This window comes from Aspergillus oryzae, chromosome 4 (assembly GCF_000184455.2).
Source record: "Aspergillus oryzae RIB40 DNA, chromosome 4".
NCBI classification, from domain to species: domain Eukaryota; kingdom Fungi; phylum Ascomycota; class Eurotiomycetes; order Eurotiales; family Aspergillaceae; genus Aspergillus; species Aspergillus oryzae.
The window spans coordinates 2,282,385-2,298,338 of NC_036438.1; the positions used below are offsets into that span (position 1 = coordinate 2,282,385).

Sequence of the window (15,954 nt, forward strand, 5' to 3'; positions counted from 1 at the left end):
GCTGAACTGGACTCAGGTAACTTGAAACACTTCAAAGAGTGAGGGACTATCCATCTAGATGCCCATTTCTTTCCTCCGACCACAATGGCCACCAGATACACAAGCCTGAGTGACGCAGAGCCGAATCGATATAATAACAGCCAGTGTTTATTGCACTCAGCGGGTTGCGTGGCAGCAGACGCTAGAAAGAAGACCGGCATTAGCTTAGCAATATAATACCGTGTCATATATCACTAACAACATTCTTTCTCTTCCCTGTTATCAATCGTAGATCTTCACATGGTCCCTTTAACGAGAGTATCATGTTTCCAATTACTTGACGGTTTCCTCTAATCCCACGACCTATATAAGGGCTTCATGATGAAGAGCTTGAGCTCTTCGTTGCAGTACTGAGAGTTCTGCATATAATAGGTCAGCCGTTAATGTAACTAGGTCTCATCCTGACCGAAATACCTGCTGGTGGGGGATCTATCGCAGCAGCTGGCAGAGCCATGAGAACGTTACCCTGTAGAATAATGAGCTCCAGACCTCGCAGACTAAATCAAGCCAGAAGTACTAACATGGGGAGAACTGTTCACACAATCAACCAACCTATCAGACGCATGTTGAACTTGATCAAGGAACTGCTGGAAAACGACCCTCTTCTTCCCACTAAACTTCCAAGGGAATTTCCACCGCCGGCGACTAAGTAGACCACCTTGAGCATTTCGTAGTTTGATATGTTTAGCAGCAAGCCATTCCCCGAGGAGCACGAGTTTCTCATAGAGATTTATAGCATGGGGTTGGCAGTGGCGAAGCTCTAGCCCACGCGCAAGATATGGTTGGTCTGCTATTAGCCGGTATTCGTAATCTTTTAGAAGCATTATAAGTGTCTCTTTTTCAATAATATGGTTCCCCATAGCATTGTATATTTGGCCTATGAGAGTAGCGATTCCGGCAATGTCTCCAACAGCAGCGGTGGCGGACATGTTAAATATATGGTAAAGTTAGGAGGTCGGTCGTGTAGGTCCAAGCTTATATATGTACTTCAGTGTGAAAATACCGTCTTACCGTAGTGAAGTGTATTAAGGTCTAAGATGATGTTACAATGACACTACACTTGGTTGCAAGACTGGTACCGGGTCGTGTTACTCTTTCCATTCTTCTTATATGAGGCTTTGACATAGGTGGCTGCTTCTATGGTTTGTTCTGTTTCATTAGTTCATTTTATTTTCTAGATGATTAAATTAAATTGTTACGGGCACGAGCCTTCAGGTTCGAGCAATATTGGTATACAGCTCAAAGCCACATAATGCGTTTTTAGTGGATACATTGCAGTTTTGTAAAGGTTAGTTGTGCTAAACTATGCCTTCTACAAAATGGTCTCTATGTGGTCGCTATCGATTAAGGCTAGAATACATGCGGTTCGGGTATGGCCTCGTGCCCATGCACCATGTTCCAAAGGAGAACAAGCAGGGTAATCGCCGGGTTTGAACCGTCCGGCTATATATGCATTACAACGATATTCTCGGTGCTCTTTTGTCTTTGCGCATATACATCACCGTTGAAAATATTTTCTTTCTTCTCTCCTGTTCTGTCCTTTTCCTTACCCTCGCGGGTGAAACCACGAAGAGTAGCTCTGAGCTACGGAGTCACTTTGTGGTACCTTTTATTCGAATCCACCCTCCAACCACATGATAATAATATCAACTACCGATTGCAGTAGACATCTCTTAGCATGCAGCTCCCAGAGCCAAAAAAACGTGGACCTCCGCACAAGCCCATACACACCAGCAAATCCCGACCGAACCTTGCTGATCTTCCCCCAGACCAACGCAGACATCCTTGCTCTCCGGCCTTGGGTGGAAGGGACGATCGTGGTCTCCGTTTCCGGGAGAAAGCTCGCTTCCACCAAGATCAACGCTATAAAAGCAGGGAGCACGACAGTCATGCGAAGGATCAATGTCGGTAACATAGTCGACACTTCAAAGTAGGCAATATAATGCTCTGAGGGGTCATGTGTGCTGGCACTCTTGAAAAACAGGTTGAATGAAGAGTCAGCGGCGTCAGGAAGATAGTCTATTACTGCGCGGGCTGCAGCGCATACGAGGGACGGTGTGAGTAGCTTTCTCCATGCTTTGTGATTGTGGCGCAGCTTTAACAGAGACCCTGTGGATGAGGTTGCGGATATGGTGGCGTGTGTCCAGGCCATGTGGAGCTCCGCCAACACTATGGTGGATATGACAGGCGCAATGGGGTTGAGAAGATCGTGCCGGAAGAGTGCCATCTGTAATAGACTTGTGAGGGCAAAGTGGGTAGCGCGGTACACGAGCCCCGTCTGGAGTCCTTTTAGGAACATCCGCAGACCACCCATACGATATAGGAATGAAGACGCTCGGGTCACACTGCGAGTGGTTGGTTGATTCTGGACGTTATCGTGGATGAAATCTGCTGTACTTTGGTTGCTGGCATGCAGCCTCTCACTTTCGAGAATGAGCATAATAGCGACCACATGGCTGAGATAGTAGTCAATCTGGAGTGTGGGACATAATTAGTGCGCAGGTTTTGCAAAGCGCGACTGGACCTGGAGAAACACATACGAGGCTATTTATGACCGTGTCGATCATATATGTGTAGAAGAAGGCATCTGAGATGCCTGTCTCTTCATCGGGATGATTCCAGAAAAAGTCCTTGGCCAGACCGAAAAGGTCATTGTTGCCTGCAGAGGAGATGAGGAGATTCAGAGAGCGCAGAATTTGGAAGCCAATGATACGTGGAATCTGACTGATCGCCATGTTGCTTCGGCTTGGAGGGGATCAAGTGGTGGGTGTTGATTAGTACTTGTCCGATCAGTGGAGGGAGGATGAGGCATGTTGGATAACTTCTCTTGAAGGAAGTGGCCTTTTTGATGTGGTACAGGGAGATGCCTGAAGCACTAGAACAATAAAGGCTTCCCTTCATCCCGTGTCACATGTAGCCCTAATTGGTATCATACGTCATCTTCTTTCCCTCCTTCAGTTATGAATGGTCATTACATGATAGCTAGATAAATACATACCTCTTATTACTGAACTTATTTTTATCTCTTTTTTTCTTAATTGGGTGAAAGGGTTGGCGACAGAGAACAAGATAACGGAGATCACGTGCAGGGGTCTGGGGTGAGATGAAGATGACTATACAGCGAGGATCTTTATTCAAACCAGCTCTATAAGTAAGCTCATCTTATCCTCGAGCACGTGGACTCACGCTAATACCTTGTTATCAAGAAGAACCAAACATTCACTGAGACCAGACTCAATAGGACCGCTTATCCCCAGCCAATGACCAGTTTACCCCAGTGTAACCACCCAACCAGTACCAGCAATCTGACTCAAGGACCCCAGGTAACCTGATATCTGCACCAGATACGATCGGACCAGATCCTGTGTATTACCCCTCTCCTTAAACCCAACCTTGAGGTTTCACTTCATCACCTCTCTCTGTTTTCGTATTTTCCTACCTACACTTGATTCTCTTATCTTACTCCCACAAACCTTTATCTGAAACTTCACAAGCGCAACACAAAAGCTATACCCAACATGTCATTTCGAGGTTTCAGAGATAACCCCCCTCGAAGAGGAGGGAGGGGTGGACCGACAACGCCTCAGGGAAGAGGAAACGCAAAAACCAACATCTACTTGTTCGTCCACCGGATGTCATCCCTATTCGAATCACAGCACTAAATATTAACTTCCTATAGACCACCAGATGGGAAAGTTCCTCCCCCCAGTCCCACCGTAAGGGAAACTGAAGACGGCATTCAGAAAGCGATCGCAGATCCCTTGACTCTGAGGAAGCTCCAACTCAATTCCGAATACCCTCCTCGACCAGGATACGGAACCAAGGGACAGCCCGTCGTCCTATGGGCGAACTATCTTAATATTATCCCTGATTCCAATCTGATTTTGTACAGATATGCTGTTGACGTGAGGCCCTCTGTTTCTGGCAGGAAGCGGGCCCAAATCGTGAGATTGGTTCTCGAGGCGCCAGAACTTTCCTCGGTGGCAGCCAACCTAGTCACTGATTTCAAGTCTACCATCATATCACGAGAGAAATTGCCGTTGACAAATAATGCAATCATTGTACCCGTGTTGTACCGAAGTGAGCTAGAGGACGAACCCGCCGAGGACGCTACCCAGTATAAAGCCCGTATCCTGTACACCAATACTCTACGGGTCTCGCAGTTGATAGAATATCTGACATCGACCGACTTTAACCAATATAATGAGAAACTACCAATGGTTCAAGCGCTAAATATTCTTTTGAATCACTACGCCATGACATCTCCGGACCTTGTCTCGCGTGGTGGAACTAGAGCTAACAGAACCTTTCCACTTAGCAACAAGGCCCCACTGTCAGACAAGGCCCATCTAGTCGGTGGGCTGACAGCAATTCGTGGGTTCTTTTCGAGCGTCAGACTCGCCGCTGCTAGGGTCCTGGTTAATGTAAATGTTAGCCATGGGGCATTCTACAACAGCGGACGTCTGATTGACTTGATTGATACATTTCAAAAGGCAAACGGCAAGAGCCTAACTGATTTGAATGAATTTCTGCATGGCATCCGGGGATGCACGCTTCATTTACGCGAAAGAAGAAATCGAAGCGGCGAGCTTATCATCAGGCCTAAGACCATCCATTCTCTTGCCAGGCGCGGTGATGGCACAGACTTACCACTGAACAGAAAACCCGAGATACAGTCATTTGGCGCGGGCTCTAAAGGTATAAAGTTCTGGCTAGAACCTCGTCAAGCGCCAGCATCCAGGTCTTCTCTGGGATCGAAGAAAAAGAGACGCCAGCAATCAGGACCTGCAGCATCACCAGCTGGACCCGCGAGGTTAATTAGTGTGTATGATTACTTTCTGGAGAGTGAGTTTGTTTCCGAATCGAGACGACACAACTACTCTACTAACACCTGGGGTCTAGCGTACAACATCCGAGACCAACGGCCAGATTTACCTGTCATCAACATTAGCACACGTGCTAGCCCTACATACCAATTGGCACAAGAGTTCGAGATACTTCCGGGCCAGATTCACAACGGAGAGTTGTCCCCCGTCCAGACGCAAGACATGATCAAATTTGCTGTACGCCCACCCTTGCAGAACGCCTTTTCTATCGTCAACCAAGGAGCAGATACTGTTGGCTTGAACCCTGAAAGGAATACAATACTGGTAAGTTCTTATCACGAAATGATAGTTGGTAATAATAGTAACGTTTGACTCATATGGTAGACACGATTCGGTATATCTACGTCGAGGCGGCTGATCACCGTTGAGGGGCGCATCTTGGACCAGCCAAATGTTATGTACCGGGGGAATGCCAGCGTAAAGCAATTTTCAGGCTCCTGGAATATAACGAGCACCAAATTCAACGTCCCCGGCCAACGGCTGCGGAAATGGTCGTATCTTCTGGTCTCGGACAAGAAAGTACAAGATACATTTCGTGACGTGAAAAGCTTTCAGCCAGTTGTCAAGAAGCTCCAGGCTGCCCTTATGGACACCGGCGTTCCGGTAGACGTGCCCTTCCCTGGAAAGATAGTCAGAGTGGATAAGGATGACACAGCGGACCTTGATAATACTCTTAGAGGAGCAGCCAACAGTTTAGACCTTCTCTACATCGTTTTGCCCAAGAAAGACAGTCGCTGGTACCTAGTAATCAAGCGGTTGTGTGATGTGGAGTACGGATTGCAGACGATTTGCAGTGTTGGTCCTAAGCTGGTGGCGAAGAAAGGTCAAACGATGGAACAATATGACAAGTCCCTGGATCAGTATATGAGGAATGTGGCAATGAAGTTCAACCTGAAGCTGGGCGGGACGAATCACGTTGTGGATAATCTTCGTTTGAGTATCATCAATGAAGACAAGACCATGATTGTTGGCTTGGATGTAACACATCCAACAGGGTCTTCGCAGGTCTCTTCAGCCACTGCACCTAGCGTGGCAGCGATGGTTGCTAGCATCGACAAAACACTTGGGCAATGGCCCGCAACTATTCAGGTCCAGTCTCACGGTGGAAAGGAGGAAATCGATAGCTTGGATGGTATGTTTAAGCGGCACCTTAGGCTATGGAAGCTCCTGGGAAAACACGCGTCATTCCCTGAAAACATTATCGTCTTCCGAGACGGAATCTCGGAAGGTCAGTATATGAAGTGCTTGACCGAAGAGCTGCCTCTAATGCGGAAGGCTTGTCGAGAAATATATCCTAAGGAAATGCATGAGAAAAATCTTCCTAAGTTCACCATTATTATTGTCAGCAAGCGGCATCACACGCGCTTCTACCCTACTGAAGGACAAACTGCTGACAAAAATGGAAACACACCACCGTGCACGATCGTCGATCGATCTATCACTGATCCCCACTGTTTCAGCTTCTTTCTCCAGCCTCATTCCGCTATCCACGGAACTGCCCGCAACGCCTTCTATTTTGTGATCCTAGATGAGGTTTTCAGCCAGCGATATACGGGGAAGCTTCGTCCCAAATACAAGAACGTCGCCGAGATTGTGCAAGATCTGACTTTGAATCTGAGCTACCTCGTTGGACGTGCTACAAAGGGGGTTAGAGTCTGTTGCCCTGCGCGATACGCCGACCTGGTCTGTGACCGGGCCAGATGCTATCTGAGTCGATTTTACGAACCGGCGTCTGAGACCTCATCGGTGGCCAGTGGTGCTAGTACAGTGCAGGCAACAAACAGGGATGTGCTTGTTCACGAGAAAATCAGAAATACAATGTTTTACATCTAATGCTTGGAGGGTCAGAATCAATAGGGCTTCTACGAATCTTTGCACTACGGAACCAAATTATTCCTTGGCGCATTGTGAAGGATGCGCTGCACACTCAAGACATGAAAAAACACACAAGCATTACCCACTCACTGGCTGAATGAGGTTGAGCGCAAGCAATGGTTACAAAGGTGTCAAGCGAGGGAGTTGAAATTTCAAAATTATTGCAGATACCAAATTGCGCTGTACCTATTTGACATAGTCCCGTGCGCGACAATAGTAACATAGCATGAAGAAAGTTGAACTAATAACCTACAAGTCAAGGACACATTCACATAACCCACATCATCACCCCTCTCCAAAACAAAAGTAAAACAAAAAAAAAAGAGAGGGAAAGCGAAAAACTACAAAATAGCCCCCCTAGCCAAAAACCAAGCCCTAGCCTCCTCAATCCCCAAATAACTAACCAAAAGCATCCTCCCAAAAACATCCACATCCCCAGCCCTCGCCTCAGTAAGCACCCTCCCAAAATTCAACTCCCCAACAACAAAATGATCCTTCTCCACCCACGCCGCCCCAAACTCCGCCGCATCTTGCGCCCCCCACAAATGCGCCGAGAGGTACCAGCTATGCACCAGCCCCAGCCTACCATCACAGACGAGATTCCTATACCCCTGGACTGACTTATAGAGCTGTATAAGATAGAACGCGAAGAGGACGGTTCTGCGCGCGGATTCTTGGAAGATCCACGAGGTCCAGAAGTCTTGTTTTGCTTCTGGGGTGGGTGGGAAGATGGTGGGGGTGTTTGTGGGGTCGGGGAAGTAGATACAGGAGAGGAGGGTTAGGGCTGAGGATTCGATGTGGGGAATTAGGGAGACGTTGGAGTTTGGGTCTGGGGAGAAGAAGAGCATGATTTGGTAGAGGAGGAGGGCGTGTGTGTGGGAGAGGGTTTCTAGGGGTGTTGTGGGCACCGGGGATGTGAGGAGGGTTTGGATGTTGGTGTTTATTAGGGAGGTTATTAGGGGCCTGTTGAGGGGGTTTAGGGTTATGTGGAGGGCGCAGCTTGTGTAGGCGTCTGTTGTTGAGTTGGTTAGTCTCTTCTTTTGTTTTCTATTGTGGGTGTAAGAGGAAGAGAAATTGTAGGTTGACTCGCCTTGCATGTATTTTGGCATGCCATTTATGTAGAGCTGCTTATGAGACCAAGGGGTTTGGTTCTCTTGGACCATCATCTTGGGGACATCTTTGAGGACATCGATGGCGAATTGGAGCCGGGATGCTATGATAGCTGAGAGAGGCATCGGGGGTCTTGCTACCGGAGCGGTCATTGTGTTGCTTGGTCGTGGAATGAGGACACCACTATGTGATTCCGATGACAGGCATGGGGCGTTGATATCAATGTAATCCCACTGTGGATCGAAGACATCGAACGGATGAGCAACAGCAGGAGGGTCGGGTAGCTCAGGTATACTGAACTCGGTCATGCACGAGACACCGGCATCAAACGATAACGGCGTATCAACCGTCTGAGCAATGGATTCGACCATCTCGTCGATCAGCTCCTGTGGTATTGCGGGCTGTCGTCCCGGGTAAATGCATGGCGTATTCCTGGTAGTGCATCGAGAACAAGCCGGGAATGCCAGATCGCAGCGTCGCTTGGCGGTCTTGCACGCTTCGCATGATTTGCGTCGCGGTGGGGGGTTTCCTCGCTCGGCCAATAAGGGGTTCATTGTATATCACACTGGTATCTGTTCTGCGGACTTCCGCTGTTTAGGTGGGAAAAAACTGATCTTACATTTGTTGGGAGGAGAGATATCGCTTGATGTGGGTCTGGGGGCGGAATTCCGCAAGCTAGTTGTGTGTTCGGCCAATTGGAGACAGCGCCGATGATTAGGGTTGCGGATTGGGTGGAACTCCGCTCTAGACCCTTGAAGACCATCAGTATATAAAGCCGTCAACATTGGATAGATAGCTCTGAACAACAACACAGTCCTCTCATTATCATTCTCATTCTTATTTCCAAATCCACCTGGTCTTCAATTGATACAAACACTTACAACAAAATCACTACACTACATTAAACAATGTCCACCTCCACCTTCTTCGTTTGCGGTGCCACCGGCACCCAAGGCGGCGCCGTGATCAACCACCTCCTCAAAGCCGGCGCCGAAGTCCACGCCATAACCCGCAACCTAGACACCCCAGCGGCCCAGAACCTACAATCCCGCGGTGTAAACCTCAGTCAAGGGGACTTCACCGACCTAGAAACATTCAAACAAAGCATGAAGGGATGCACCGCGCTCTTCCTCAACCTAATGCCCGACCTACGTGTCCCAAACAGCGAAGTCCACCAGGCCGAAAACATTCTATCAACCGCCAAAGAAGCGGGCATCAGGCACGTCATCTACTCTAGTGGGTTTTCTGTCAACGAGCCCCAACGCCTAAGGAACTGGGACCCGAACAGTTTCGTGGCGAAGATTCTACTCAACAAACAAGCCGTCGAAAATAAAGTGAGAACAGCTGGATTCGAGTACTGGACTATTTTACGACCTGGCAACTTCATGGCGAATTACTTGCATCCCCTTGTTCAGATGTATCCCGGGTTTGTTGAGACCGGCGTCTGGACTACCGCTCTACTTCCTGAGACGAAGCTTCCGATGGTGGATCACAATGATATCGGAGCTTTTGGGGCTGCGGCACTGTTCGATCCCGCAAGATTCCATGAGAAGGAGATTGAGATTGCTTCCGAGTTTATGCATCCGGAGGATGTGACGAAGGCATTGTCGCGCGCGACTGGCAGGGATGTCAAAGTGGACTTTTTGTCGCAGGAAGAGATTGAAAAGCAAGCTACGCAGAATCCGTTCATTGGGGGCCAGTTGTTGGCCCGCGATATGGCACAGTTTGTAGATTTGGAGGAGGTGAGAGCTTGGAAGCTGCCTTTGGGGACGTTCGAGAAGTTTTTGGAGAGGGAGAAGGAGAGGGTAAAAACGACTTGGTCTGTTTAAGGTGGATTGATCTGTTACTTGTGTTCCTCTTTTAAATCCTTTATTATTTTCCATGTTTTATCGATTTTTGTCGTCTTAGAACGTTACGAATGCATCATGTTTCTTCATGTTCAATCTTCACTATAGGCAGTAGTAGTAGATCCCAGTAGCTCTTTTTGATTGCTTTAGCGGTTTTCCAAGTAGAGCAATAATATGATCGGTCCCGGCCCTTGAGCAAGTGGTTTCCACCAGGGAGCGGATACCCTATAATTACCACTTTCACCGTAGTCAACCCCATCAAAAACAGGGTGAACAGAGCAGATATTCTACCACCGCCGCGGCCATGTCTGGTCTAGGGCTACGATGCATCATGCCACCTGCGCCGCGGCATTATCCACCTTCTTATTAAGGTTAGCGTGGTTGGTTATGGATGTAACAAAGAGAAAGGAGAAAAGAACACAACGACCAATTCATCTGAGCAACTTCTCATAGCCAAATAATCACAATGCTTGTTAGAGCTCGGGCTATTCGATGTACAAGTCATCTTGTGATATCAACTAATCGGGCATTGATACCTTTGAACCCACTTTCTATCTCACGGACTTTCTCTACTTATCACGCCTTAACCCGCCATTCCGCCGAAAGCTCTGAGCTGTTTGAGTATACATCTGGAAGATGGATGTTAGTAGCTCCTATAATCTATTCTGTACTGGCTTTCGCGGGTGATACTTGATTGATGACGGCCGACAGCTTCAATGAATCCCTGAGACTCGCGGAACGACGACGCGTCTTCAACGTCCCTGAATTGAAGCGCCTTGCTGCCGAGTCGATTAACCAAAGCGCGGAGGATGTCGCCAGCTTTGAGAAGGTTGCTGAGGGGTCGTTTAACCGTGTTTTTCTAGTGACAATGAACGATGGTACCAAGCTTATCGCCCGTGTCCCGTATCCCCTTATCGAACCGAAATACTTCGTGGTAGCCAGTGAAGTTGCGACTTTGGATTACCTTCGACTACATGATATACCCGTACCCAAGGTGTTTGGCTACTCGGCTACGTCGGATAATGCAGCAGGGACGGAATACATCTTTATGGAATATATCCGTGGACAGATCTTGGGTAATCTGTGGTTCGACTTGTCTGATGATGATTGTTCCAAAGCTATTAAAAATATTGTCGACCTGGAAGCTCGCCTTTTCAAACTACGATTTCCTGCCAGTGGAAGCCTTTACTATACGGCGGATCTGTGCTCCAAAACTGATAGACCACCCGTGCCGATAGAAGATCCACCGAGCAACGGCCGGTTTAGTATAGGGCCCGAGACTACTCCACGAATGTGGTTCGGGAAAAGACGTGAACTACAAGTAGAACGCGGCCCGTGTATGTTCCTTCCATCGTTTGTCTGATGCTTTACTATCTAAGACACCACACTGTTGACGAGATCCACTAATAAGCTGTAGATGAGACTGCAGAGGCGGCCCTGACCGCGGGTGCGAAGAAGGAGCTTGCTTACTTAGCTAGGTTCGGTAAAAGACTGCAACCTCGTGAGCGTGTTTATAGAGCGTTATACGGTTACAAAGAAGTGTCCCATTTGGGTCAGGTGAGGAATTTGGAAGACTATCTACGTGTTGCACCGTATCTAGTGCCGGAAAACATCAAATCTCTTTGCCAGCCTACAATCAGACACCCGGACTGGCACCCGAACAATATATTGGTGTCCGACGATCTTACAATTACTGGTTTAATAGACTGGCAGCATGGCTCTATCTTACCACTCTTCCTAAATTGTGGGTTTCCGCAACATATATGGAATTGTGGGGACGAGGTTTCAAAATCTCTCGACACGCCTAAGTTACCAGACAATTTCGATGATCTTGATGATAGCGACCAGCTTAAAGAGCTGGAAATTCTCCGAAAACGTCGTATCCATCATTACTACGCATGGTATACTGCAATGTTGAATCCTGTTCATACTATTGCCATGGACCACGATCTAAGCTTGATGAAGGGCCTGATTTTCAACCACGCGAGCAACCCATGGGATGGGGATATGGTGTCACTAAAAGCGGACCTCGTTTATATAGCGCAGAACTGGGACAAACTGTCCAACCCATCGTCCGGCACTAAGGCGGGTGTCTGCCCATTAGAATATTCGAACGGCGAGGCGAACTCATGGTTGATGTTCAATAGCTGGCAGATCGGAGGTGACGCACAGATATTGAACTTCAGGAACCATATTGGTTGTGGGCCAGATGGGTGGGTGCCGTCGGACGGATATGACAAAGCTAAGCAACGTGAAATGAAATTCAAGGAAACTGCGTTCGAGGGACTTAAATCGGAAACTACGTCGGAAAGTGATTTGGAAAAGGTCTGGGCCAAGATGTCCGAGAATTGGATGTTCGATGATTTCGACGAAGAGCCATATCAGTAGCTGCACGATACATATTGGGTGTCTATACGCGGAGTTCTCTGGTGTGTCAATCGCTCGATCACACCACGACCGCCCAGGTGTTTGATTCGACACCCTCATGAAAATGGGCTAGGGACTGGTCTTAGCGGACCTATCGAGAAATCGATGGGCAAGGTAGCTGTAGGGTTCATTGATTTCCATAACGGATTCTCTCTTATCCTAGTATATGTATACGGCGGTGTAATGTAATGCATATTTCCTTCTGGGGGATCAGCCTCGGCTTCCAGCTGTAACCACTATGTATATATCATGCTTGATTCGGGTATCGCTAAGAATATACTTGTCCTTATTTGTTCCTGATATATCTTTCTAGAATGAGGATCAGCACAGTAGCTGGAATCTGGGCCTTTCTTAGCATCAAGGCTGCCAACGCCATTGAATTGACAGGGTAAGCAACCCAACCCTAAAGAAGGGCAATATGACCCAAGTGGCATGCGACGAAACCCGAGTGTCCACCATAAGCATCTACTGATCTAGAGTATCCCGTTAGTCTTGATGATATATCACGGGGCTGGATCAGATAAGGTTCGGGCCGTGAATGGCCACCCTCTCGCTACTTGACTGTTCACAGTAGTTGAGAAAATACGTTGAGTACTGCGGGTTATCTTTCAAAGATAGGGGAAGAGGAAAGGGGAACGACGAAGTGTTGTTCTGCGGAAGAAGTGTAGTATCTATGTACAACAAATGGAACCGCGTATGTCTTTATAATATGAAAGTAAACGCGTGGCTCATTGAACTAAGATAGAAGTAGAGAGCTTTATGTCTATGGTCGTGACGCTAAAGCCATGGTCTTCGTGAAGCTAAGAGAGGTGAATTATGTATTAAGCCATATTAGAGATTGGAGTGTTTGTTCTATATGTGAGTTGTCTTTAATACGTTTCGACATAGCCCTCCTTCTAGGGTAAATCCCTCCAAACCAACTTGTGGCGAATAGAGCGTATGTCTTGCCCAATTCTGCGTTGTGCTGTATTCAAGCCGTCACAAGCGACATGCGTGAGTAATATCAAGAAGAGTCGGGCACACATCGGAGGATGGGCGAGATGGGGATGACCTGGATGTAGCCTCAGCTGTATATCAAGACTGTTCCTGGTCTTGACCCCGGCAGTTTCTGGCTCCTGTTCGAGTTGGGGTTCCCTTTGCTTCTGAGGGATGGGGAAACTGACCCTGTTGTTATATTTCCAGGTGCCCCAAGTCAGATGGACCACGGTGAACCGCTGGCAAACATGCCAGCAATGTAGCTGTGGATTAAAGTGCACTCTGGCACAGTAAATGAGTTCAATAAGAGTCAAGACTTAAATGAAAAGCCAGTCATGATCCAGGTCTCCGATGTCAAAGATCCATTGTGTTGGAGACGCCTGTTTGTCCGTCTTTTGCCAATAAGACTGCAGTGCCTTGGCTGCATTAACCACGTTCAAACAGTTCGTATCCAACCAGAACTTTTCCAAGGAAGTGATTAGAAAGTCTCGCTGGGCCTGCGACCGGCATTCGAGACCAGCAACGAATATCGGCCAAAGGACGCATTTTAATAACCTGCCGTCGTCTCTTAACGCATCGATGAGGCCTATTAGTTCAGAGACGAGTTCCTCTTGTGGCGTATTCACATCGAGCAGAGCATCCAAGATGCGCTGACCATAGATTAGAGCTCCTAGTTTGTATGACTGCGCCAGTTTGCAAAGGTTGCTTATGTATCGCGTCGAGGTCTTCTGTGACTCTGGTAGATTCGAAGCCCAGGTATAACAGTCAAACTTCTGTATTAAGTCAAGCACGCTCGTTATATCTTGCATGTGCGTATTACTGGTGGTAGAGGTCGGTGGCTGGGGCTCGACCATGCTATCCCGATAGGCTGAAAGACATTGGACGGCATGTAGCAAGTACTCGGGACACCCAATGAAAGATTGTTCGACTGTTTCCTGAAGCAAGGAATCTGGATGGTCTAATGAAGTGCAGCCTGAAAGTAATTTAGGACGGACAAATGTTGCCCCAAGAGTCTCAATCCTGAAAGACAAAACAGTTAGCCAGAACGTATACAGTCTTACCTATTTGACGGCCGATACATACACATGAATTTGTTTGATGATGAACTTTCTTATTTGCTCGATAGTCCGTCCTGGATCCTGGGACTTTCCAGCCTGCAACTCATGCAATTGACCACTGGTAATCAGCCTCTTAGCGCCCTCAAGGTGAAAGTTCCATTTATCGCTTCCGGACTCTAAAAGATCTAAGAAGATAAGAAGGAAGATTGACGCTACTGTCGTGTCCTGTTCAGATATTGTCGGATCGCTCAAAGCGTGCGTTAGACCTTGTATAGCTTGGTGTTTGAAGACAAGAGCATCTTGGTGAATCTGTAGGAGGTCTGGGGAAGCCCCCACTATAGCATTCTCAAAAGAATATCCGGAATTGGCCCTGTGGCGCGCCGCGAGGGCGAGGACCGACTTCAGTAGCACAGAATTGTTCACAGCCAGAGATATAAGCCTTCTAAAGGGATTCTCCTCGCTATCATATACAATGAATACTTTGCATATTTGATCGTTATCTAGAGACAGAAATTAGCTACATCGGACATTAAACTTTCCTGAAGCCATAAACCAAAGACACTTTACTCACAATAGTCAAGGTAATACCTGGATGTCTGGTCCAAGTTTGAGATAGGACCAGTCTCCAAAGCCATTGATAGGCTCGCTCCATTATCGACTACATCTGAACAGCACAAGGAACCTCAGTCAAAATCCAGGCCAATCCATCGTGACATTTGAATCAGGGAAGGGAAACCCCGGTGACCGCATAGAATGCAGCTCTATAGAGCGTAGAGACCCACCAGTATGGTCATTCTGATCGCGTCTAACCAAAGCAGACGATATTATCTTCTTACTACCTTTCTTCCCGGAAACCCGATCCAGCGTTGCCAAGGCCGTTGAGGCAGTCGACGCATCCTTCGCGGCCACCCCCTGCAGCCTGCCTCGAATAGCCACGCCTTTGACCCATCTGAGGGGCCGCTTGTCATAGCATTCCAGTCCAGCTTTCAGACATTTCTTGCAAGGGGTTTGTGATTGGTCACACTGGATGCGCCGGCGCTTACATGTATAACAAGGGTCGTACATTGTGTACCTCAATGCGGGGGAACACAAGGGGGTGAATAATGTGGCGAGAGTTCCATCGGGTGACTAGTGCCAACTATTTGCAATAAGAGTCATGGTGAAGAGACAGAAATCGAAGTTAACTTCACAGCTCAGCCCCGCTGGAGAATGTAGCATGCATGGAACAAAAACAATGTATGGTTTATGAACAATGGACGTTAAAATAAAGTTTGAGGGGCGATCGGCGCAGAACCGCTAACCTCTTCAGGCAATGGATGTCCTGTTTCAGTTTCTCCATCAGTCACATGATACGCAGGAACTGTTGGGCCATGTGGAAGACTGCTTGAATGAGGATATAATACGGGGTCTTCTGTCCCTTTTAGGCATCGTTTAGGGTCTCTAGTGAGCGATTTTGGTGGAACTTAACGCTAAAATTTACTGCCCTAAGCTAAACCTTATATTTGTACGAGTTATGGAGATTACGATACGCATAAAAGCCGGCTAATACCGTGCATATACAGCTAGATTCAATAGTATGGGTATTTAGCATGAGATGATTCCGATATTGACCCTCATAAGATTTGAATATCATCTTCAAAACTTAGCTTTAAGCGTAAGAGACCAATGAAAGTGCAGAACAAGCATTCCAAAACGGTATATTCCAATATGTACAGTAGAAGAATTCGTGAAATTAAA

The 15,954-nt window shown here is 47.5% G+C and overlaps 6 protein-coding genes across 6 annotated transcripts; 3 read left to right on the plus strand and 3 right to left on the minus strand.

Moving 5' to 3' along the window:
* Window positions 1-468: 468 nt before the first annotated feature.
* On the minus strand, window positions 469-968 carry AO090012000880 (uncharacterized protein; the record flags this gene model as incomplete). Its single annotated transcript, XM_023236672.1, has 2 exons — window positions 469-505; window positions 592-968. The coding sequence occupies 2 exons, from the start codon at window positions 966-968 to the stop codon at window positions 469-471; spliced, it is 414 nt and encodes a 137-aa protein (XP_023091576.1).
* A 973-nt stretch (window positions 969-1,941) lies between these two features.
* On the plus strand, window positions 1,942-6,758 carry AO090012000881 (uncharacterized protein; the record flags this gene model as incomplete). Its single annotated transcript, XM_023236673.1, has 4 exons — window positions 1,942-1,947; window positions 3,783-4,884; window positions 4,942-5,189; window positions 5,250-6,758. 4 exons carry the CDS (start codon window positions 1,942-1,944, stop codon window positions 6,756-6,758), a joined length of 2,865 nt encoding a protein of 954 aa, XP_023091577.1.
* A 383-nt stretch (window positions 6,759-7,141) lies between these two features.
* AO090012000882 (Zn(II)2Cys6 transcription factor domain-containing protein) lies at window positions 7,142-8,464 on the minus strand (the record flags this gene model as incomplete). The annotated part of the gene is made up of 1 exon (XM_001727774.1): window positions 7,142-8,464. The coding sequence occupies one exon, from the start codon at window positions 8,462-8,464 to the stop codon at window positions 7,142-7,144; it is 1,323 nt and encodes a 440-aa protein (XP_001727826.1).
* Window positions 8,465-8,818: 354 nt separating this feature from the next.
* AO090012000883 (NmrA/HSCARG family protein) lies at window positions 8,819-9,739 on the plus strand (the record flags this gene model as incomplete). The annotated part of the gene is made up of 1 exon (XM_001727775.1): window positions 8,819-9,739. The coding sequence occupies one exon, from the start codon at window positions 8,819-8,821 to the stop codon at window positions 9,737-9,739; it is 921 nt and encodes a 306-aa protein (XP_001727827.1).
* A 484-nt stretch (window positions 9,740-10,223) lies between these two features.
* Window positions 10,224-12,145, plus strand: AO090012000884 (phosphotransferase family protein; the record flags this gene model as incomplete). The annotated part of the gene is made up of 3 exons (XM_023236674.1): window positions 10,224-10,399; window positions 10,469-11,094; window positions 11,175-12,145. 3 exons carry the CDS (start codon window positions 10,224-10,226, stop codon window positions 12,143-12,145), a joined length of 1,773 nt encoding a protein of 590 aa, XP_023091578.1.
* Window positions 12,146-13,476: 1,331 nt separating this feature from the next.
* AO090012000885 (fungal specific transcription factor domain-containing protein) lies at window positions 13,477-14,852 on the minus strand (the record flags this gene model as incomplete). The annotated part of the gene is made up of 4 exons (XM_023236675.1): window positions 13,477-13,895; window positions 13,980-14,179; window positions 14,243-14,717; window positions 14,789-14,852. 4 exons carry the CDS (start codon window positions 14,850-14,852, stop codon window positions 13,477-13,479), a joined length of 1,158 nt encoding a protein of 385 aa, XP_023091579.1.
* Window positions 14,853-15,954: the final 1,102 nt, after the last annotated feature.